A 24,258-nucleotide genomic window follows, 5' to 3' on the forward strand; every position below is an offset into this window, starting at 1 on the left:
ACAAAGGAGGATAAAAACAACTGAAATATTCTTGATTGCTAAAACAAAGCAGATGCGGGAAATATCGCTCAAAGGAAGACATAAAACTGCTACAGGAAAATACCAAAAAAAAAAGAAAAAGCTACCAAAAATGGAGCGCAAGACAAGAACTAAAACACTACACACAGGAAAACAGAAAAAAACTCCAAATCAGTCCCCCCCCCCCCCCACTCATTCGCTTTACTGATATGATACGTTTATTTTCCGGAAAAAAAAGTCACCGCTGAATATGGCTCAAGTATACAGGCAGAAACATGAAGCAGCACAAATCCTCTTTCAGTGTTTGCAAATATTAGAAATATTTAGAAGCAAAATCAATACATCACTCAATCCTGTATAAGGCCACGAAACCCAAACTGATGATGTAGCATAAAGTAGTATAGATCAACTTAAGCATAAATAGTTCCTGTATGGCACCAACTGCTGGTATCGGTCCTATCGATATTAGCGTTACCCTGCTTTCTTCGCCTCAAATAAATATACTCACAGCCACAGACGATAATCGACATTCAGTAAACACAAGAGTTCGAGAGGCTGCCGACTCATCGGACAACACAAAAGTGAAGAAAACAAAACACGGTCGCCTTGGTGACGGACAAAAAGCGTTGAGATCAAGAACAAGATGGAACGCCGAAGTCGCGTAACGTGACAAACATACCGTAAGTACACCGTAAATGCACGTGCCAGTGTGATTGCTTAAGATATTTGTGTGTGTGTGTGTGTGTGTCTTGTGTGTGTGTGTGTGTGTGTGTGTGTTCCTGTATTGCTACCCTTCTTGAGACATCAACAAGGAAAAGTACCTTCCACATGAGGGGCCGGTGAACAAGTTAGGACCGAAATCATGGTCCCAATACGGAAAACCATTGCATCTAATAGAGAGCCATATACTAGAGTCTGTGAACATTGCACCAAAGTCAGGATTTTTTTTTGTTGATTTAATGTGCATACAAAAGTAAACATTGACCGTAGGATGATTAAATACACTACGGTACTAAGACGATAGTGGCCATTAACAGTTAGCTTTTACAGCTGGGTTGCCCAAAGTGCGGCACAAGGGCCATCTGTGGTCCCTGACTCCTTTGTCATCTGTGGTCCGTGACTCCTTTGTCATCGGCCTTAAGCACGTTACAAAAAACAAAAAAATAGAGATCTCATTTGCATCCCTGGTGGTGAAATCTATCAAAATGAGGGTGGTCCCAAAAAGGAGGGATTTTTCAAATTGACTGTGTGTCGGTTTTAAAAGTGGTCAACATATGAAATAACAAGTGTGTGTAAAAATTTGAAGTGCTCCTCTTCTGGCCAACATATGTAATATGTGTGTAATATGTGTGTACTATGTGTGTAAGAAATTGAAATGCGCCCCCTTTGGTCCAAATTAATTAAAAATATATGTATATAGAGACATACTTGAAGTAAACAATGAAGATTAGAAACCAATTACAAAAACAAAATTAAAAAAAATTTAAATTTAAATAAAAGCTTACCTTTTTTATATTTGCATAGTTTGTATATATTATTAATATTGTAAATACACATCTTTATATATCTAGAAAGGCTGGTCCTAAAGAGGTTGGCATTTTTTCTGAGGTCTCAAGAAGGTAAGAAATGCAAGAGAGAGAGAGAGAGAGAGAGAGAGAGAGAGAGAGAGAGAGAGAGAGAGAGAGAGAGAGAGAGAGAGAGAGAGAGAGAGAGAGAGAGAGAGAGAGAGAGAGAGAGAGAGAGAGAGAGAGAGAGAGAGAGAGAGAGAGAGAGAGAGAGAGAGAGAGAGAGAGAGAGAGAGAGAGAGAGAGAGAGAGAGAGAGAGAGAGAGAGAGAGAGAGAGAGAGAGAGAGAGAGAGAGAGAGAGAGAGAGAGAGAGAGAGAGAGAGAGAGAGAGAGAGAGAGAGAGAGAGAGAGAGAGAGAGAGAGAGAGAGAGAGAGAGAGAGAGAGAGAGAGAGGAGAGGAGAGAGAGAGAGAGAGAGAGAGAGAGAGAGAGAGTGTGTGTTCCTGTATTGCTACCCTTCTTGAGACATCAACAAGGAAAAGTACCTTCCATATGAGGGGCCGGTGAACAAGTTAGGACCGAAATCATGGTCCCAATATGGAAAACCATTGCATCTAATAGAGAGCCATATACTAGAGTCCGTGAACATTGCACCAAAGTCAGGATTTTTTTTTGTTGATTTAATGTGCATACAAAAGTAAACATTGACCGTAGGATGATTAAATACACTACGGTACTAAGACGATAGTGGCCATTAACAGTTAGCTTTTACAGCTGGGTTGCCCAAAGTGCGGCACAGGGGCCATCTGTGGTCCGTGACTCCTTTGTCATCGGCCTTAAGCACGTTACAAAAAAACAAAAAAAATAGAGATCTCATTTGCACCCCTGGTGGTGAAATCTATCAAAATGAGGGTGGTCCCAAAAAGGAGGGATTTTTCAAATTGACTGTGTGTCGGTTTTAAAAGTGCTCCCCCTCTGGTCAACATATGAAATAACAAGTGTGTGTAAAAATTTGAAGTGCTCCTCTTCTGGCCAACATATGTAATAACAAGTGTGTGTAAGAAATTGAAATGCGCCCCCTTTGGTCCAAATTAATTAAAAATATATGTATATAGAGACATACTGTAATAACTTGAAGTAAATAATGAAGATTAGAAACCAATAACAAAAACAAAATTTAAAATTTTTTTAAATTAAAATAAATAAAATAATATTTGCATAGTTTATATATATTATTAATATTGTAAATACACATCTTTATATATATATAGAAAGGCTGATCCTAAAGAGGTTGGCATTTTTCTGAGGTCTCAAGAAGGTAAGGTGTGTGTGTGTGTGTGTGTGTGTGTGTGTGTGTGTGTGTGTGTGTGTGTGTGTGTGTGTGTGTGTGTGTGTGTGTGTGTGTGTGTGTGTGTGTGTGTGTGTGTGTGTGTGTGTGGTTAAAACTGGGCTCGGACAATTAAGAATCCTTCCCTCCCTCGCCCTCAGTACCAAATAACCAGACAGAACGTCCGCCGTCCTCCTACTTCTTGTTCTTGAGCTGATTGGCCAGCCAGTCCAGGCCCTCATAGAGGCCGTCCCCGCTGGTGGCGCAGGTGGCCTGGATGTACCAGTTGCGGTGGCGCAGGGAGTGGAGGCCCAGCTTGTCCGTGATTTCGGCGGCGTTCATGGCGTTAGGCAAGTCCTGTCAACAAGAGAACATTTCAGGCGGTGGAATATTTGAATCATTGCGTACTTTATTGTGACCTTCTAACGCAGGGGTCCCCAAACTTTTTGACTCGGGGGCCGCATTGGGTTAAAACAATTTGGCCGGGGGCCGGACTGTGTGTGTGTATATATATATATATATATATATATATATATATTAGGGGTGTAACGGTACATGTATTTGTATTGAACTGTTTCGGTACGGGGGTTTCGGTTCGGTTCGGAGGTGTACCGAACGAGTTTCCACACGAACATATTAAGTAGCCGCCTCCACTTCCTTCTGCCTCTGTTTCTGTCAGTCCTCTACACAGCACCCAGCATTGTCCCACCCACACAACCATCTGATTGGTTACAAACAGAGCGGTAACAGCCAATCAGCAGTGCGTATTCAGAGCGCATGTAGTCAGTGCTTAGCGTTTAGCAGGTAATCATCAGGCTGCGGACTCTCCCCAAATGATAATAAACACCTCCCAGTCAACTACTAGTAACATCACTATGAGTCCGTTGACCTTCTAGAAATATAAAAGGCAGCTCAGCTCGCTCGCAGTCCTGGCTTGAGGTGAAGGCTAATTCGCTTTTAGCGTAACGTTAGCTCATTTTTCGGTGTGTGTGTGTGTGGGTTACGGACAGCAAAGCCCTGTCTGTCTGTTATTTCACTTTACCTTTTTCTGTGTTGATTGAGCTGTGTTGAAGCAGCAAAAAAGGACATTATGTTAAATGAAGAGTTTCTGTCTCTGATAGTTGATATAATAATGTAAGTGCATCATAAAGCCTACATGAACTCCATGGTGTTCAGGGATGAATAGTCTCTCCTATTGCTATTGTAGCATTTTTTCAGCTATAGTTACATTAATCATTAGTAATGCAGCAGCCTAGTTTTGAATGGCAGGGTCCCTGCTATCACATGTTGATAAAAATATAACATTTACATACATACTTGCCAACCTTGAGACCTCCGATTTCGGGAGGTGGGGTGGGGGCGTGGTTGGGGGCGTGGTTAAGAGGGGAGGAGTATATTTACAGCTAGAATTCACCAAGTATATATAAGAAATACTTGACTTTCAGTGAATTATAGATATATATATATATATTTATTTATTTTTTATTATATATATTGTGGAGTCTCGCTCAAGCACCGCCTGACAGGTAGGCACCTCACAGGGGAGGAGCCAGGGAATGGAGGCAGAGTGGAACACGGAAGACAACGCCCCAGCCTTGGCCGCATCATCGAGGGGCGGTACATTCCCCTGTACCTGCTCAATCAGCCTGAAGTGACACCAGCTGTGCGGCCAGGTGGGGCCCAGCTACAAACCATACTTAACTCTGCCTCATTCAGGTCTGGCTCTCCTCTGTGTCAAGGCAGGTGCATCAGGCGGTGAGTGAGACATCCACTATTTCCCCACTAAAGACATTACTGGTGAAATGTTTTACTTATATTGTGTTTCTCTTGTTTTATAGGCAATAACCTTTGACCTTTAGAGAAGTGTGCTGTGTGAAGGACTGAGAGCCCCAGATGGGAGATATTTATGTTTATTAATGGACACTTTAAGTTTGCTACTTCCACACCCCGCCCTTCCTAAAAAGACTTGTACAATAAATGCCCTTTTCGGCGTGCTACAAACCCAATCCTGTGTCTTGGTGAGAATCAGGTACCACATATGGTGGAGAATGCAGGTACTCTGATTCACGTCAACCTCTGATGATGTCACACACGGAAGCACTGAGTGCTTTGTTAAAAAGCCAAGCTGAACTTCAAGGTGCGGTACAAGAATTAGTAAAACAAAATTGCTAAAGATGTTGCTAGTACACGGCCACCCGCTGCAGTCCTAACTAAGTTATCGAGTGAGGATGATGTGGAAGCCTACTTGGAGCTTTTCGAGCGCACTGCGGCCCGGGAGAAGTGGCCGATACCTGAATGGGGATCCATTCTGGCACCTTTTCTCACTGGAGAAGCCCAGCGGGTGTGTAGCGACCTGGCCTTGGCGGATGCTCAAGACTTTAAGAAACTAAAGAAAGCCATTCTCGACAGCCAAGGGTGCAGTCTGCCTGCCAGGGCCCAGCGATATCACAACTGGACCTTCCAGCCCACACAACCCCCGCGACAGCAGGTAGCCGCACTGCTCCGCCTAACACACCGCTGGCTAACAAGCGAAGGGAATCCCCCCTCTGTAGATAGACTGGTGATAGACCGCTGTATCCGAGCCTTACCGCCTGATGCCCGGAAGTATGCCGCACAAGTAAGCCCTTTAACTGTGGAGCAGTTGGTGGCATTATTAGAGAACCACCAAGTGAGCATGGAAATGCTGAGAGCCACCCGTATGGAAACGGCCAGAGCCACCGGGGAAGAGAAGCTAGGGCGCGACCGCCGAAGAGCGCCACCGCCAGCTCCATCCCCACCCCGACATCAGGGCGCTGCCCCCGAGAGACCCAGTTGGCCCCACATCGGAAATGTTATGTGTGTGGACACCCGGACCACATGTCTTGGGCGTGCCCGGAACGCGACCGTGATGTCTCCATGGCCACAGCCCCCAGCTCAGATGCAGGCAAACCATGCCTCCACACGGGGAGTGGACGACGACAACATGCCAGTCTCCCAGTAAAGATCGGAGGGACCGATGCACATGCATTGCTGGACAGTGGGAGCGCTGTGACCTTGGTACACGCTGACTTTGCCGGACCCCTCAGCAAAGACACCGTCCCAGTGACGTGTGTACATGGAGATGTCCGCCAGTATCCGGTGAGCCACATACACATTCAGACACTCCGAGGTGATGCACTGGTACCAGCTGGAGTGGTATCAAACCTGCCTGTCCCACTACTCATCGGGTCCGACTGCGTACTCTTTGGCCGTTACTGGACCCCGGGATTCATCCCAGGTGCCGTTCCACGGCAGCGTCGCCGCTGCAATAATGGACTCAAAAGTATGAGACCGCTTGCAGCCTGCCCCGCGTTTAGGCCCTCGTCAGGGGCCCCACAGAGTGACAGTTCGGCTGAAGAGGAGCGACGGGAGAGTAGGAAGGAGGAGAAGGCAGAAGAGGAAGGGGACCCCTTTGTGGAGTTCCCCGTACCAGAAGAGAGCGTCAACCCAAAAACGGGCGAGTTTGCCACTGCCCAGTGGAATGATCAGAACCTCAGCTGGGCCCGACAGCAAGTCGTGGAAATTGACGGACAGAAATGTGAAGGGGTGAGTGCACTTAATTCACCGTATTTTCTGATTAAAAATGGCCTGTTGTATAGAGGGGTGCTAACTAAGAGCGGGGACATAATTGAGCAACTGCTGGTGCCTAAGTCTCATATCTCCCGAGTGCTCTATCTTGCCCACACATCAGCTGGGAGCGCACCTAGGTGTACAAAAGACGTATGACCGCATAATAACCTGCTTCTATTGGCCCGGTGTGAAACGAGCCATAGAAGATTTTTGCAAGGGCTGTCCCGAATGCCAAAAGAATGCACCGAGACCCACCTATCGAAACCCCTTGGTCCCGCTCCCCATCATCAGCACCCCGTTCTCACGTCTGGCAATGGACATCGTTGGACCACTCCCAAAGTCAGCCAGAGGACATCGCTACATACTGGTAATACTGGACTATGCCACCCGATATCCTGAGGCTGTACCATTACGCACAGCCTCAGCCAAAGCTATAGCACATGAACTATTTATGATGTTTAGCCGAGTGGGAATTGCAGATGAGATTTTAACGGACCAGGGCACATGTTTCATGTCACAAGTGCTAACCATGCTCTACAAATGGTTAAAAGTAAAACGCATACGAACATCTGTTTATCATCCTCAGACAGATGGCCTGGTGGAACGTTTCAACTATACGTTGAAAAAGATGCTAAAAAAAGTAGCCGACGAAGACGGGAAAGACTGGGATCATCTTATTCCATATGTCCTCTTTGCCATCAGAGAGGTGCCCCAGGCGTCCACTGGCAAGTGGCTCCATTTGAACTAGTTTATGGCCGACGTCCTCGAGGCGTGCTGGACATTGCAAAAGAAACCTGGGAGAACCAACCCTCGCCACACCGCAGTGTGATTGACCATATCGCCCAACTGCAAGCCCGTGCTCGCAAAATCTGGCCCATGGTAAGAGAACCTATGGAAAAAGCCCAAAGAGAACAGGCAAGAACGTACAACCGAGGTACCACACTCCGAGAGTTCCAGGTGGGGGAAAAAGTGCTGGTATTAGTACTGTCCAGCGAATGCAAGTTTTTGGCCAGATGGCAGGGGCCATACGAGATAATTGAGAGAATGGGGCCCGTCAACTACAAGGTAAACCAGCCAGGCCGGCGGAAAGGTCACCAAGTTTACCATGTGAATATTTTGAAAAAATGGCACGCGGCCGAGCCGCTGCCATCTGCTGCTTTTTTAACTGCACCCTCTCCCCAGACCACTACCCCGGTACCTATAGGATAGGACCTCTCCCCGTCACAAAAGCAGGATGTGAAGGAACTTCTGGGACGGAACCAGGACCGCCTCTCTGAACTGCCAGGAAGGACCAAGATGATCAACCATGACATTGAGACCAAACCAGGAAAGGTGATACGACAAAGGCCCTACCGAATTCCCGAAGCCAGGCGGGCGGCTATAAAAGAGGAGGTAAAGAAAATGTTGGACCTTGGAGTAATAGAGGAATCCCATAGTCCATGGTCAAGCCCAATTGTCATTGTTCCTAAACCCGACGGGTCCCTAAGATTCTGTAATGACTTTCGTAAATTGAATGAGATATCACTGTGTGACGCTTATCCCATGCCCAGAGTAGACGAGCTGATAGAGCGGCTTGGCCCTGCTCGCTTCGTCAGCACCCTGGACCTGACCAAGGGCTACTGGCAGGTGCCATTGACGGAAAGGGCGAAACCTAAAACGGCCTTCTCCACACCAGAGGGGCTGTTCCAATATACCGTCTTGCCTTTCGGGATCCACGGGGCCCCGGCCACATTCCAGAGGATGATGGACAGAATTCTACGACCCCACCAATAATATGCAGCCGCCTACTTGGACGACATTGTGATTCATAGCACCAGCTGGTCTCTCCATCTCCAGCATCTCGACGCGGTCCTAGGAGCCCTTAGACGTGCAGGACTGACTGTCAACGCTAAAAGTGCCGAGTGGGTCTGACTGAGACGGATTATCTCGGTTATACTATAGGAAGAGGCTGCGTGAAACCCCAGGCCCGCAAAGTGGAGCGCATCAAGGAATGGCCCCGCCCCTTGACGAAAAAGCAAGTAAAATCCTTTATTGGCCTGGTATCCTATTATCAAAAGTTTATTAAAAATTTCTCCACGATTGCAACGCCACTGTATGAATTGACAAGGAACAAACTGCCCCAGCATGTCACCTGGACGGCTGAGGCCGAGACTGCCTTCCAGATGTTGAAGAAAGCCCTGTGTGAAGAACCGGTGTTGAAAGCCCCCGACTTCAGCCAGCCATTCATCCTCCACACTGACGCCTCAGGCACGGGCATTGGAGCCGTGCTCGCCCAGCTCGTGGACGGAGAAGAGCACCCAGTGACATTTATTAGTAGGAAGCTCCAGAGCCATGAGCGAAATTATGCCACAGTAGAAAAGGAGTGCTTGGCAATCAAGTGGGCCATACACCACCTCCGCTACTACCTATGGGGTAGGACCTTCACCTTGGTGACAGACCACGCCCCCTTGAAGTGGATGTCCACAAATAAGGACCGAAACGATCGCGTCACACGCTGGTTCCTGGAACTTCAAAATTACCACTTCACCGTGGAATATCGGCCTGGGAAGGCGATCCCACATGCAGACGCCATGTCCCGCCTCTATGAAGAGGACAAAGAAGCTCCCGGACCGACCGGCAAGCTTAGGGGGGGGGATATGTGGAGTCTCGCTCAAGCACCGCCTGACAGGTAGGCACCTCACAGGGGACGAGCCAGGGAATGGAGGCAGAGTGGAACACGGAAGACAACGCCCCAGTCTTGGCCGCATCATCGAGGGGCGGTACATTCCCCTGTACCTGCTCAATCAGCCTGAAGTGACACCAGCTGTGCGGCCAGGTGGGGCCCAGCTACAAACCATACTTAACTCTGCCTCATTCAGGTCTGGCTCTCCTCTGTGTCAAGGCAGGTGCATCAGGCGGTGAGTGAGACATCCACTATTTCCCCACTAAAGACATTACTGGTGAAATGTTTTACTTATATTGTGTTTCTCTTGTTTTATAGGCAATAACCTTTGACCTTTAGAGAAGTGTGCTGTGTGAAGGACTGAGAGCCCCAGATGGGAGATATTTATGTTTATTAATGGACACTTTAAGTTTGCTACTTCCACACCCCGCCCTTCCTAAAAAGACTTGTACAATAAATGCCCTTTTCGGCTTGCTACAAACCCAATCCTGTGTCTTGGTGAGAATCAGGTACCACTATATATATATATATATATATATATATATATATATATATATATATATATATATATATATATATATATATATATATATATATATATATATATATATATATATATATATATATATATATACAGGTAAAAGCCAGTAAATTAGAATATTTTGAAAAACTTGATTTATTTCAGTAATTGCATTCAAAAGGTGTAACTTGTACATTATATTTATTCATTGCACACAGACTGATGCATTCAAATGTTTATTTCATTTAATTTTGATGATTTGAAGTGGCAACAAATGAAAATCCAAAATTCTGTGTGTCACAAAATTAGAATATTACTTAAGGCTAATACAAAAAAGGGATTTTTAGAAATGTTGGCCAACTGAAAAGTATGAAAAATGAAAAATATGAGCATGTACAATACTCAATACTTGGTTGGAGCTCCTTTTGCCTCAATTACTGCGTTAATGCGGCGTGGCATGGAGTCGATGAGTTTCTGGCACTGCTCAGGTGTTATGAGAGCCCAGGTTGCTCTGATAGTGGCCTTCAACTCTTCTGCGTTTTTGGGTCTGGCATTCTGCATCTTCGTTTTCACAATACCCCACAGATTTTCTATGGGGCTATGGTCAGGGGAGTTGGCGGGCCAATTTAGAACAGAAATACCATGGTCCGTAAACCAGGCAAGGGTAGATTTTGCGCTGTGTGCAGGCGCCAAGTCCTGTTGGAACTTGAAATCTCCATCTCCATAGAGCAGGTCAGCAGCAGGAAGCATGAAGTGCTCTAAAACTTGCTGGTAGACGGCTGCGTTGACCCTGGATCTCAGGAAACAGAGTGGACCGACACCAGCAGATGACATGGCACCCCAAACCATCACCCAACCATGCAAATTTTGCATTTCCTTTGGAAATCGAGGTCCCAGAGTCTGGAGGAAGACAAGAGAGGCACAGGATCCACGTTGCCTGAAGTCTAGTGTAAAGTTTCCACCATCAGTGATGGTTTGGGGTGCCATGTCATCTGCTGGTGTCGGTCCACTCTGTTTCCTGAGATCCAGGGTCAACGCAGCCGTCTACCAGCAAGTTTTAGAGCACTTCATGCTTCCTGCTGCTGAGCTGCTCTATGGAGATGGAGATTTCAAGTTCCAACAGGACTTGGCGCCTGCACACAGCGCAAAATCTACCCGTGCCTGGTTTACGGACCATGGTATTTCTGTTCTAAATTGGCCCGCCAACTCCCCTGACCTTAGCCCCATAGAAAATCTGTGGGGTATTGTGAAAAGGAAGATGCAGAATGCCAGACCCAAAAACGCAGAAGAGTTGAAGGCCACTATCAGAGCAACCTGGGCTCTCATAACACCTGAGCAGTGCCAGAAACTCATCGACTCCATGCCACGCCGCATTAACGCAGTAATTGAGGCAAAAGGAGCTCCAACCAAGTATTGAGTATTGTACATGCTCATATTTTTCATTTTCATACTTTTCAGTTGGCCAACATTTCTAAAAATCCCTTTTTTGTATTAGCCTTACACAATATTCTAATTTTGTGACACACGGAATTTTGGATTTTCATTTGTTGCCACTTCAAATCATCAAAATTAAATGAAATAAACATTTGAATGCATCAGTCTGTGTGCAATGAATAAATATAATGTACAAGTTACACCTTTTGAATGCAATTACTGAAATAAATCAAGTTTTTCAAAATATTCTAACTTACTGGCTTTTACGTATATATATATATATATATATATATATATATATATATATATATATATATATATATATGATAAATACTTGAATTTCAGTGTTCATTTATTTACACATATACACACACATAACACTCATCTACTCATTGTTGAGTTAAGGGTTAAATTGTCCATCCTTGTTCTATTCTCTGTCACTATTTTTCTAACCATGCTGAACACCCTCTCTGATGATGCATTCTGCTTCGTCTCCTTGTGTGCGCAGTTGTGCACTGCACTCTCTAAAAGCCATATATGTTATTGTCACATATGCATGTACAGTAGATGGCAGTATTGTCCTGTTTAAGAGTGTCACAACATTGCTGTTTACGGCAGACGAACTGCTTTACGGTAGACGAAAACGTGACTGCTGCTGTTGTGTGTTGTTGCCGTGCTGGGAGGACGTTAATGAAACTGCCTAACAATAAACCCACATAAGAAACCAAGAACTCGCCCTCGATCCTTCTACAGTTATAATGTGATTGGGCAGGCACGCTGTTTATATTGTGGGAAAGCGGACGTGAAAACAGGCTGTGCTCACTCAGGTCTACATGGAGCTGGAGGGGGCGTGGCATCCAGCTTCACCTGAATTTCGGGAGATTTTCGGGTAAAAATTTGTCCCGGGAGGTTTTCGGGAGAGGAGCTGAATTTCGGGAGTCTCCCGGAAAATCCGGGAGGGTTGGCAAGTATGTTTACATAATAAATCAACTACAGGCTTCCCAAATGCTGTAATAAATTAAGCATGATGAGTTGACTTGAAACTGTTTAATGTTGCACTTTTTATATGTAGAAGAGTTTTGTCATTTTATTTAATCTGAGCAACAACTTGAGGCAGTTTAATGTTGATTAACGTGAGCAGAATTATTATAGTGTTCCCAATGTTAAAAGGACAAAGCCATTGTTTACAAATTTGGTAAATAAATAACCAAAACATTCTTACTGTACCGAAAATGAACCGAACCGTGACCTCTAAACCGAGGTACGTACCAAACCAACATTTTTGTGTACCGTTACACCCCTAATATATATATATTTTGACCACAACTTTTATTTATATATATATATATATATATATATAAGTTTTATGTATATATATATATATATATATATATATATATATATATATATAAAAGTTGTGGTCAAAATATATATATATATTAGGGGTGTAAACTTTTGACTTATATATAAATATATATATATATATATATATATATATATATATATATATATACATATATATATATATATATATATATATATATATATACATATATATATATATATATATATATATATATATATATATATATACATACAACTTTTATATATATATAAAAGTTGTGGTCAAAGGTTTACACCCCTAATACATATATATTTTGACCACAACTTTTATATATAAATATATATATATAAACTTTTGACCACAACTTTTATTTATATATATATATATATATACAAGTTGTGGTTGACCACAACTTTTATATATATATATATATATATATATATATATATATATATATATATATATATATATATATATAAAAGTTGTGGTCAAAAGTTTACTTTAAAGAGTGCAGGGAACAAAAACTGTGAAAATGTGCAGGGGACATGTCCCCTTTGTCCCCCTAACTCCCTTTGTGTGTATGTTGTGTATTCAGATGCCTGTTTGTTCGCAAACACAAGAAGCACTGCATCTCTCAGTTCATCCTCAGCCAGCATCCTCATCAGCTCCTCTCTCGCCTCGTTGACGCGCTCTCTGTCGTTACTGTCCACCACGAAGATTAAACCTAGAAAAAAAAACAAAGAAGGAAAAAAAAAATTTAGCATTTCTGGAGCATGCAGTCAGTGTCCATGCTTCCTCTGCTTCATTCAGCTCACCCTGTGTGTTTTGAAAGTAGTGTCTCCAGAGGGGACGGATCTTGTCCTGCCCACCCACATCCCACACAGTGAAGCTGATGTTCTTGTACTCCACTGTCTCCACATTAAAGCCTGAGAACAAAGCCAAAGTTGTACGGCGACTGCAGCACACACACACAACGTGTGCACGTACCGATGGTTGGGATGGTGGTGACTATTTCCCCCAGCTTGAGCTTGTACAGGATGGTGGTTTTTCCCGCCGCATCCAGACCCACCATCAGGATCCTCATCTCCTTCTTTCCTATAAGGCTCTTCAACAGATTCCCAAAAATGTTTCCCATGGCTCACGGATGGTTCTCGATGTTGGGATTGGTGACTTAAGAGATGAGAGAAAGGGAGAACGCTTGGGAAAAACAAAGGGCCAATAAATTTCTCACATTTGCAAAAGGTCGCATCTGGTGCTGAGGAAGAACAGACTGGAGAGGCAGCTGATGGTGACCTTCTATCGCTCAGCTGTCGAGAGCCTGCTGACGTACTCCATAACAGTGTGGTACGCCAGCTGCACTGATGCAGACAAACAGGCGATTCAGAGGGTCATAAAGTCGACTGCACAAAAAATCATCCCCTCCCTGAAGGATTTACACAACTCCCGCTGCCTCAACAGAGCAAAAAGCATTACCAAGGACAGCACACACCCTGGCTTCCACCTGTTCCACCTGCTACCATCGGGCAGGCGCTACAGGTGCATCAGAGCCAGAACAAACAGGCTCAGAAACAGCTTCTTTCCCAGAGCTGTCACCATCTTCAACTCTAACTTATAATAATAATTCACCCCTATACAATACCCTACTGTGCAATATTACCCTTCGAGTGCAATACGTCCGACACTGATTGTTACTTATTACTCCGGTACTCTTGTCTTGTTCTGTATATTGTACAGTATTTTGTATTTCTATAGTGTTTTGTATATTGTACAGAATTGCTTATTATTCTTATTGGATAGTAGTCTGTTTATTTCAATTGTTAGTTTTTTTCTTTATTGCCTGTTGTGTAATTTATTTTATTTTATTATTTGTTGGAATAATTGTTTGTAAGTTATCACAAAAGAAACGTATTACATTATGTTCCTGATAAGAAGATGAAGGCTGTCTTTCGAGGCCTAACAAGAGGAAGAAGGCTCGTGAAACTCCACTGTGATTTCAACACGGACAGATGGCAGGATCTGCTCAACTTCCAGAGGAACTCTCTTTGAAGTCAACGCTATTTACGACCCGCTGCCCTCTTGAAGCAACTGTGGTCAGGAGACGGGAGGGGTTATTCATTGTCCTCCAACACCTGCCCCAGCTGGATCCAAAAAGAGCCCAAGCCCGAGACATCCTCTTCTTGGTCTTCAATGTGACCGAAAACAATGACTGTTTTACATACTTCCCATTCCTGCTGTGACATGGGTTGGTGCGTGAACATTGAACATCTAAATAAAAGAGGAGACGAAAACCTTCTTCGTCAGAGCGTGCTAAGACACTGTAAGAGGTTACAGGTCGACGCCGTCTCTCCTCAATTGAGTCCAAATTGAATTCTGTCTCTGTTTGATTCCTTGCCTTTTGTCTTGTTTAATAGATGTCCTCAGTGTTTGAACGTGACATTATTTATTTATTTTTACCCCATATTTGTTTCCACGACCGCACCTTAAGTTGGAGTCCTTAATCTCGTTATATGCAAATATAATGACAATAAAGTCCATTCTATTCTATCTCTTGTTCAATATTTAATACACCGCGATGAAATGTCTCGCTGAATATTCCACGCACAGATACACAGTCATTATTATCACAATCATTAATATCACAGTCGTTGATACCACAGTTATTTATAACAAGAGAAGCATGTCCATGCCGTGACTCCAGGCTGCAGCACAAATCTGTTCACAAACATTAGCCTGAATTCTCGCCAATGGCCTCAGAACTGCAGCTGAACGTCCTACATTCCCAGGCAAGGGTATCAAACTCGTTTTTTATCGAGGGCCACATCGCAATCATGGCTGCCCTCACAATTACCTGGTGGGCCACATTAAATGAAGTGGCAGACCACGTGAAATAATGTGACAGGCCACATTAAATAGGGCACATTGATTGAAAATCCATTCCATAATTTAATTCCACATACTGATATACTGAAGGTCTTAAGTGTTGTACGTGCATACAAATGTTTTAAATTACATTTTTCTCTAAGATTATATTTCTCCTCTTTTTTTGAGAAGAATTGTTGTATATTCTTGGGCAGCAGATTATAGTTTGCTTTGTGTATCATTTTAGCTGTTTGCAAATTCACTATGTGGTGGAATTTCAGTATTTTTGATTCAGTAAATAAGGGTTTTGTATGTTCTCTATATCCAACATTATGTATTATTCTAACTGATCTTTTTTGTAACACAGTTAATGAATGAAGTGTACTTTTGTAGTTAATTCCCCATATTTCTACCCTTTGTTGTTTACTGAACCTACAGTATGTGTTCTGTCCATGACTATTTTTCATCCACTAGGATACCTAGAAGCTTGGTAGATGAAACTTGACTAATTTCGATTCCTCAAATAGAAATCTTGGCACTGTTATGCTGTCCAGGCATAGGGTCGTCTTGTCAAGATGCAGAGGGATGTCAGGAAGCGGCTTGCAGGTGAGAAGAAAATATTTATCCACGGCACGGAAAACAAGAAGGATAGCCAAAAGATGTAAAAATACAGACTAGAAGCGTTAAACGGGAACGTGACTTGTTGCAGGGGAGCAAGCAAAACCACCAGGCCGAGTGATGCCAGGGCATGGACTAAATAGATGTCTGATCAGTGCTCGGGATCAGGTGAGCGTTCCGAACACCGATCAGAGGCAGGTGAAAGTAATCTGCCGCCATGGCAACTAAAAACAACACAAACTCAAGGGTGCTGAAAACACAAGTGGATCCTCACAGGCACTCTGTTTACAGTATGTTTTGTTTTTGCTCGCAAACACAATAAAATTGGATTCGCAATACATTTGCAATAAATACTATCATAGTATTTATGTTATGAATTTTTTATAAGAGCTAGTTATGAATTACTAAATTACATGTGAATAATGCTGTATATTAGACTGTATTTATGTTATTCACATGTGAATAATGCTGTATAATAGACTGTATTTATATTATTCACATGTAAATAATGCTGTATAATAAATTGTATTTATATTATTCACATGTGAATAATGCTGTATAATAGACTGTATTTATATTATTCACATGTGAATAATGCTGTATAATAGACTGTATTTATATTATTTACATGAATAATGCTGTATAATAGACTGTATTTATATTATTCACATGTAAATAATGCTGTATAATACTCTATTATTCACATGTGAATCAATCAATCAATCAATCAATCAATCTTTATTTATATAGCCCTAAATCACAAGTGTCTCAAAGGGCTGCACAAGCCACAACGACATCCTCGGTACAAAGCTGTACAATAGACTGTATTTATATTATTCACATGTGAATAATTCTGTACAATAGACTGTATTTATATTATTCACATGTGAATAATGCTGTACAATAGACTGTATTTGTATTATTCACGTGTAAATAATGCTGTATAATAGACTGCATTTATATTATTCACATGTAAATAATGCTGTATAATAGACTGTATTTATATTATTCACATGTGAATAATGCTGTACAATAGACCAGTGGTTCTCAACCTTTTTTCAGTGATATACCCCCTGTGAATTTTTTTTTAATTCAAGTACCCCCTAATCAGAGCAAGGCATGTTTGGTAGAAAAAAAGAGATAAAGAAGTAAAATACAGCACTATGTCACCAGTTTCTGATTTATTAAATTGTATAACAGTGCAAAATATTGCTCATTAGTAGTGGTCTTTCTTGAACTATTTGGGGGGAAAAAGATAGGTTTTTATTTATATTTAGAAAGGATTTTTGAATAGTTGCTATTTTTAGAATATTAAAAAAAAATCTCGCGTACCCCTTGGTATACCTTCAAGTACCCCCAGGGGTACGCGTACCCCCATTTGAGAACCACTGCAATAGACTGTATTTATATTATTCACATGTGAATAATGTTGTATAATAGACTGTATTTATATTATTCACATGTGAATAATGCTGTACAATAGACTATATTTATATTATTCACATGTGAATAATGCTGTATAATAGACTGTATTTATATTATTCACATGTGAATAATGCTGTACAATAGACTGTATTTATATTATTCACATGTGAATAATGCTGTACAATAGACAGTATTTATATTATTCACATGTGAATAATGCTGTACAATAGACTGTATTTATATTATTCACATGTGAATAATGCTGTATAATAGACTGTATTTATATTATTCACATGTGAATAATGCTGTACAATAGACTGTATTTATATTATTCACGTGTGAATAATGCTGTATAATAGACTGTATTTATATTATTCACATGTGAATAATGCTGTATAATAGACTGTATTTATATTATTCACATGTGAATAATGCTGTACAATAGACTGTATTTATATTATTCACATGTAAATAATGCTGTATAATACTCTATTATTCACATGTGAATAATGCTGTATAATAAACTATATTTATATTATTCACATGTGAATAATTCTGTACAATAGACTGTATTTGTATTATTCACGTGTGAATAATGCTGTACAATAGACTGCATTTATATTATTCACATGTAAATAATGCTGTATAATAGACTGTATTTATACTATTCACATGTGAATAATGCTGTATAATAGACTGTATTTATACTATTCACATGTGAATAATGCTGTATAATAGACTGTATTTATATTATTCACATGTGAATAATGCTGTATAATAGACTGCATTTATATTATTCACATGTGAATAATGCTGTATAATAGACTGTATTTATATTATTCACATGTAAATAATGCTGTACAACAGACTGTATTTGTATTATTCACGTGTGAATAATGCTGTATAATAGACTGCATTTATATTATTCACATGTAAATAATGCTGTATAATAGACTGTATTTATATTATTCACATGTGAATAATGCTGTATGATAAACTGTATTTATATTATTCACATGTGAATAATGCTGTATAATAGACTGTATTTATATTATTCACATGTAAAAAATACTAAAGTGTGTATTGTTTATTGTGAGCGAACTGTGGTGCTGAATTTCCACCAGGGATCAATAAAGTACTTTCAATTCTATTATATTCTAGAACGTTTTATGGAGCTGGTTATGAATCATAAAACGTTAATAACGTAAAACAAATAAATAAATAAAACTAGTTATATATTAGCACAAACGACTGGGGCAAGTTTGGGGAGATTTGGACGAGGTGGAGGGGGGCCACCTTGACACAGGGCCCTGGGGGTCCAGCCAGTTGCAGCCCTGTCCATGGTCCTGAATTGGAACATCAACCTGTCACCATTTAATCCAGCGTTTCTCAAAGTGTGGGGCGCGCCCCACTGGTGGGGAATAGAGACATGACAGGTGGGGCGCGAGGAACGGGAGGGAATTTCACTTTAATTTTTTTTTTATTTTTTTTTTTTTAGATTTTTTTTTTTTTACTATGCTTTCATTTTCTATACACACTGTAAATCACTTTGTGATTCTGTCTGTGAAATCCGCTTTATAAATAAATGTAAATTACTTATTTTTCCTGTAGGCTTTACATTTCTAGGTAGGAGCAAAAGTTTGACAGACATAGCAACAGTAACTAATGGGGGCGGGGCTAAGCGGAACAAACTTGACGAGACAAGCGCAGCAAAATGAAAAGCTGTCCCACTGTCAAACGACACAGTTGCGAGACGTATATGCGACATTGCAAGTGATCTTGAGGAACAACTCGGAGACAAATTAAAATAAAGTCGTTTTGCTTTACAAGTGGACGAAGCTACTGACAGCAATAAAGACTGCCTGTTCATAGCATACGTCCGCTTTGTGAATGGCGAGTCACTGTGCGAGGATTTGCTGTTTTGCAAATACATCAAAAATAGAGCCTCTGCTGATGAGCTGTTCAAGATAATGGACAGTTTCCTCAAAGAACACGACCTTAAATGGGAAAACTGTGTGGGCTTATTTGCTCTGATGGCGCAATGACCATGGCAGGGTCAAGAAACAAGCTGCAGGCTCTAATAAAGAGGGTTGCGCCAAATGCGCATTGGACACACTGTGTTATTCACTGGGAAGCACTCGCGTCAAGGCAGCTCAGCCCCGAACTCAATGAGGTTTTAACAGATGTGAGCGCGGTAAATTTGATCAAAACACGACCACTGAAAGCGCGACTATTCTCTGCACTGTGTGAGGAAATGGGAGCTGACCATACAGCCGTGCTGTTTCACCATACTTGCCAACCTTGAGACCTCCGATTTCGGGAGGTGGGGGTGGGGGGCGCGGTTGGGGGTGGGGGCGTGGTTAAGAGGGGAGGAGTATATTTACAGCTAGAATTCACCAAGTCAAGTATTTCACACACACACACACATATATATATATATATATATATATATATATATATATATACTCTCGGCAGGGTCCTTGAGGGTGCATGGGAGTTTGCCCAACCAGTCTACATGTGCTTTGTGGACTTGGAGAAGGCATTCGACCGTGTCCCTCGGGAAGTCCTGTGGGGAGTGCTCAGAGAGTATGGGGTTTCGGACTGTCTGATTGTGGCGGTCCGCTCCCTGTATGATCAGTGTCAGAGCTTGGTTCGCATTGCCGGCAGTAAGTCGGACACGTTTCCGGTGAGGGTTGGACTCCGCCAAGGCTGCCCTTTGTCACCGATTCTGTTCATAACTTTTATGGACAGAATTTCTAGGCGCAGTCAAGGCGTTGAGGGGATCCGGTTTGGTGGCTGCAGGATTAGGTCTCTGCTTTTTGCAGATGATTTGGTCCTGATGGCTTCATCTGGCCAGGATCTTCAGCTCTCACTGGATCGGTTCGCAGCTGAGTGTGAAGCGACTGGGATGAGAATCAGCACCTCCAAGTCCGAGTCCATGGTTCTCGCCCGGAAAAGGGTGGAGTGCCATCTCCGGGTTGGGGAGGAGATCTTGCCCCAAGTGGAGGAGTTCAAGTACCTCGGAGTCTTGTTCACGAGTGAGGGAAGAGTGGATCGTGAGATCGACAGGCGGATCGGTGCGGCGTCTTCAGTAATGCGGACGCTGTATCGATCCGTTGTGGTGAAGAAGGAGCTGAGCCGGAAGGCAAAGCTCTCAATTTACCGGTCGATCTACGTTCCCATCCTCACCTATGGTCATGAGCTTTGGGTTATGACCGAAAGGACAAGATCACGGGTACAAGCGGCCGAAATGAGTTTCCTCCGCCGGGTGGCGGGGCTCTCCCTTAGAGATAGGGTGAGAAGCTCTGTCATCCGGGGGGAGCTCAAAGTAAAGCCGCTGCTCCTCCGCATCGAGAGGAGCCAGATGAGGTGGTTCGGGCATCTGGTCAGGATGCCACCCGAGCGCCTCCCTAAGGAGGTGTTTAGGGCATGTCCGACCGGTAGGAGGCCACGAGGAAGACCCAGGACACGTTGGGAAGACTATGTCTCCCGGCTGGCCTGGGAACGCCTCGGGATCCCCCGGGAGGAGCTGGACGAAGTGGCTGGGGAGAGGGAAGTCTGGGCTTCCCTGCTTAGGCTGCTGCCCCCGCGACCCGACCTCGGATAAGCGGAAGAAGATGGATGGATGGATATATATATATATATAAAAGAAATACTTGACTTTCAGTGAATTCTAGCTATATATATATATATATATATATATATATATATATATATATATATATATATATATATATATATATATATATATATATATATATATATATATAAATAAGAGAAATACTTGAATTTCAGTGTTCATTTATTTACACATATACACACACATAACACTCATCTACTCATTGTTGAGTTAAGGGTTGAATTGTCCATCCTTGTTCTATTCTCTGTCATTATTTTTCTAACCATGCTGAACACCCTCTCTGATGATGAATTCTGCTTCGTCTCCTTGTTGTGTGCGCAGTTGTGCACTGCACTCTCTAAAAGCCCTAGATGTTAATGTCACATATGCATGTACATTAGATGGCAGTATTGTCCTGTTTAAGAGTGTCACAACATTGCTGTTTACTGCTTTACGGTAGACGAAAACGTGACTGCTGTTGTTGTGTGTTGTTGCCATGCTGGGAGGACGTTAATGAAACTGCCTAACAATAAACCCACATAAGAAACCAAGAACTCGCCCTCGATCATTCTACAGTTATAACGGTAGAAAATGGATGGATGGGCAAGTTATACCACAGCTGCACAGTTATTTTATTTATTATTGAACTTGATGTTATTTTATGTTATTGAGTTTGAATGTATACAACTTGATGTTACTTGATGTTCAATAAATTTGAAAATGTTAAGCTTGGCGTTAGCGTTCTGTTGGGGCGATGGGGGCAGGTGGGGCTTGAAAACTCGCCCTAATTGTCCAAAGTGGGGGATGACAAAAAAAGTTTGAGAACCACTGATTTAATCCATACACTCTTCCTCAGCCATTTCTTCAAGCACTGATGGATGCCAGCCGGTCATCCTACAGTACAGTACAGTACAGTACAGTACAGTAGAGTACAGTACAGTACAGTAATGCCGTGACCCAGCTTAGCTAGGTTAGCCCCCGATGCTACAAAATTATTCACATTCCTGTTAACTTGTCGCAATTGAACCCTCAACGTCAAAGACGAAGGCTTATTTTGTCAACCAAACGTTATTAGTCGCCTTGAAATCGACGAGACGCGACGGTTGCTTGGCAAAGTGTGTCGTTGCAGCCATCACCTCCATTCAACCTGCGGTCATCCTCCAGGCACACAGCCGCGCGCGGCGTCTCCATCCCGGCTGACAAGGATGCCGAACACACGGTATGGACGCGGGACAAAAAATACATCATAAGCAACAGCAGCGACTTACTTGGTGTAGCAATTGGAAGGCGCTCGGTCGGGAGTGTGAAGGAGTCACTACTTATTTTTGCTCGCTAGATGACCTCTCGCGAGATTTCCTCGGCTAAAGCGCGAGATCTCGCGAGAGCGGAGCGACATACCTAACGGACGCTACAACATATACATATATTATTTATTTATATAATATATATATATATATATATATATATATATATATATATATATATAATTTATTTATATAATAGATTGCATTTGTAATCTACTTTACATTTGATTCCAAATCTCAAAGTGCTACAGAATTACAACCATTGGCGTTGTTAGGCCTATTTTGGCGTTGTAATAAATAAATAAATAAAAAATGGCTTGTATTTATGTATGTATATGTCCTTACGTAACATCACCAGAATGATTGACAATTAGGAGGACCTAATTGTGTACACTACTGAATTGGGGTCTTATGGCCGCTTATGTGGACACTTATACTGCTATCTGGTGGTGTCAGAAGAGTATAACATACAATGGAATTTGGGGAAAAAAAGAGTGTAAAAATAATAATTAGCATGTCACTAAACATGAAGTACACGTTTGTGTACTTATGGACTAAGTACATATCAAAAGATGATTCTTAGTTTTTATTCTAATTAAGGTCCAATAAGTACACGTTTGTGTACTTCTGGACTAAGTACATCATATCAAAAGATGATTCTTAGTTTTTATTCTAATTAGGGTCCAATAAGCCCAAATAGCAAAGAGAAATACTTTCAACCTTATTGAAAATAAGATATTCTTCATCTCAGTATGTTAATAATGACTGAATTAATTAATTAATTACATATTACAAAACTGTTGTATACTATTTCATAAATGTTATTTTATTATATAAAAAGGTCAGTAAATGATTCTATATATTTGTAAACGCTTTGAAGTGGGAAAGGGGTAGGATTGAATAAGCTTTGCTTCTTCCTACTCCTTTTCGGGCATGATGTAAAATGAAATGATATGAAATTGTGTGATGTATTATGATGTAAGTGTGTTCATGTTCGAAATAAACTAAAGAAAGAAAGAAAGAAAGAAAGAATAGTCAACATGATCCACCCAGAAATAAATAAAACAAATGGCTTATCGATAAGCCATTTAAAAAAAAAATTGTTTTAATATTTATTTATATGTACCATTATTCTCCTACTCACCTTTCCAGTAGAGGCCTCTCCCCTCTCACTTTATGTGCTCCTCTGCCCTGACTCCTACAGGTCAATAGGGGTTGTGGAGTGATTATTATTATTATCTACTGATGATAGTCATACGTAAATGAGCTCAGCTCCTGTTCTCCTCCATGTGTAAATGCTCCAGAAGGAAGTAACCCCAAAGATAGCAAATAGTAAAAAAAGAGTGCATATTTAACTTTATAAATAACCAGGACCTTCATGATGCATTTCAGGCTAACTAGCTAACTAAGTAGCAGCATTGTTTTAGTGTGGGAATGTAACTTTTTGTCAAACACAGACCTGGTGTAAAGTGGAGCTAATACATTTTAATACAAGCAGTGATGAATACTTACTTTCTTGAAAAAGTTTCTTATGTCCATTTTGCATCCGTTCACGTTCTTGTTCTGCAGTGCTGTGTGCTAATGTGCTTCGTACACCTGCAGGACCGCAAGCAAGGTTTTTTTTATTATTTTTTTTAGCACCAAATTATTTAGGGGGGCTTAAGAATATTTTAGGGGGGCTTGAGCCCCCCTAAAATAGGCTTAGCAACGCCAATGCGCGACAAGGATGTTTTTAACATTTGACATAAACGTCTATGTAATGTTTGGAATATATATTTATCAGAAATACGTTTTAAATATGGCAACACACAGAAGCTAATACAAATAATAACAGAAGAAATAAACAAATTAAAAAGATGGTTTGACAAAAACTAGACTAAAATACTGCTATTTGGCAGAGGTGGGTCATTGTTTTGCAAGTCATAATTAAGTCCAGGATAAGCGGAAGAAGATGGATGGATGTCTTTTTGTACACTCTTAAAACGAATGTGTTGGGAATCAACACATGTTTTGTGTAATGATGATGTCAACAAA

At 41.7% G+C, this 24,258-nt stretch overlaps 1 protein-coding gene across 2 annotated transcripts; it reads right to left on the minus strand.

The window, feature by feature from the left end:
- Positions 1 to 2,846: 2,846 nt before the first annotated feature.
- On the minus strand, positions 2,847 to 22,271 carry LOC133617586 (ADP-ribosylation factor 3). 2 transcript variants are annotated; one of them, XM_061977640.1, is made up of 5 exons: positions 22,189 to 22,271; positions 13,387 to 13,569; positions 13,215 to 13,325; positions 12,999 to 13,123; positions 2,847 to 3,207 (listed from the first exon to the last, which is right to left on the minus strand). In XM_061977640.1, the coding sequence occupies exons 2-5, from the start codon at positions 13,532 to 13,534 to the stop codon at positions 3,046 to 3,048; spliced, it is 546 nt and encodes a 181-aa protein (XP_061833624.1). In that variant the 5' UTR covers positions 13,535 to 13,569; positions 22,189 to 22,271; the 3' UTR covers positions 2,847 to 3,045. The 2 variants fall into 2 exon arrangements, with proteins under 2 accessions (XP_061833624.1, XP_061833622.1); XM_061977638.1 differs by having other exon boundaries at positions 13,387 to 13,596; positions 22,189 to 22,263.
- Between the last annotated feature and the right edge of the window lie 1,987 nt (positions 22,272 to 24,258).

The sequence above is a fragment of the Nerophis lumbriciformis genome, linkage group LG18, assembly GCF_033978685.3.
Source record: "Nerophis lumbriciformis linkage group LG18, RoL_Nlum_v2.1, whole genome shotgun sequence".
Classification (NCBI taxonomy): Eukaryota; Metazoa; Chordata; class Actinopteri; order Syngnathiformes; family Syngnathidae; genus Nerophis; species Nerophis lumbriciformis.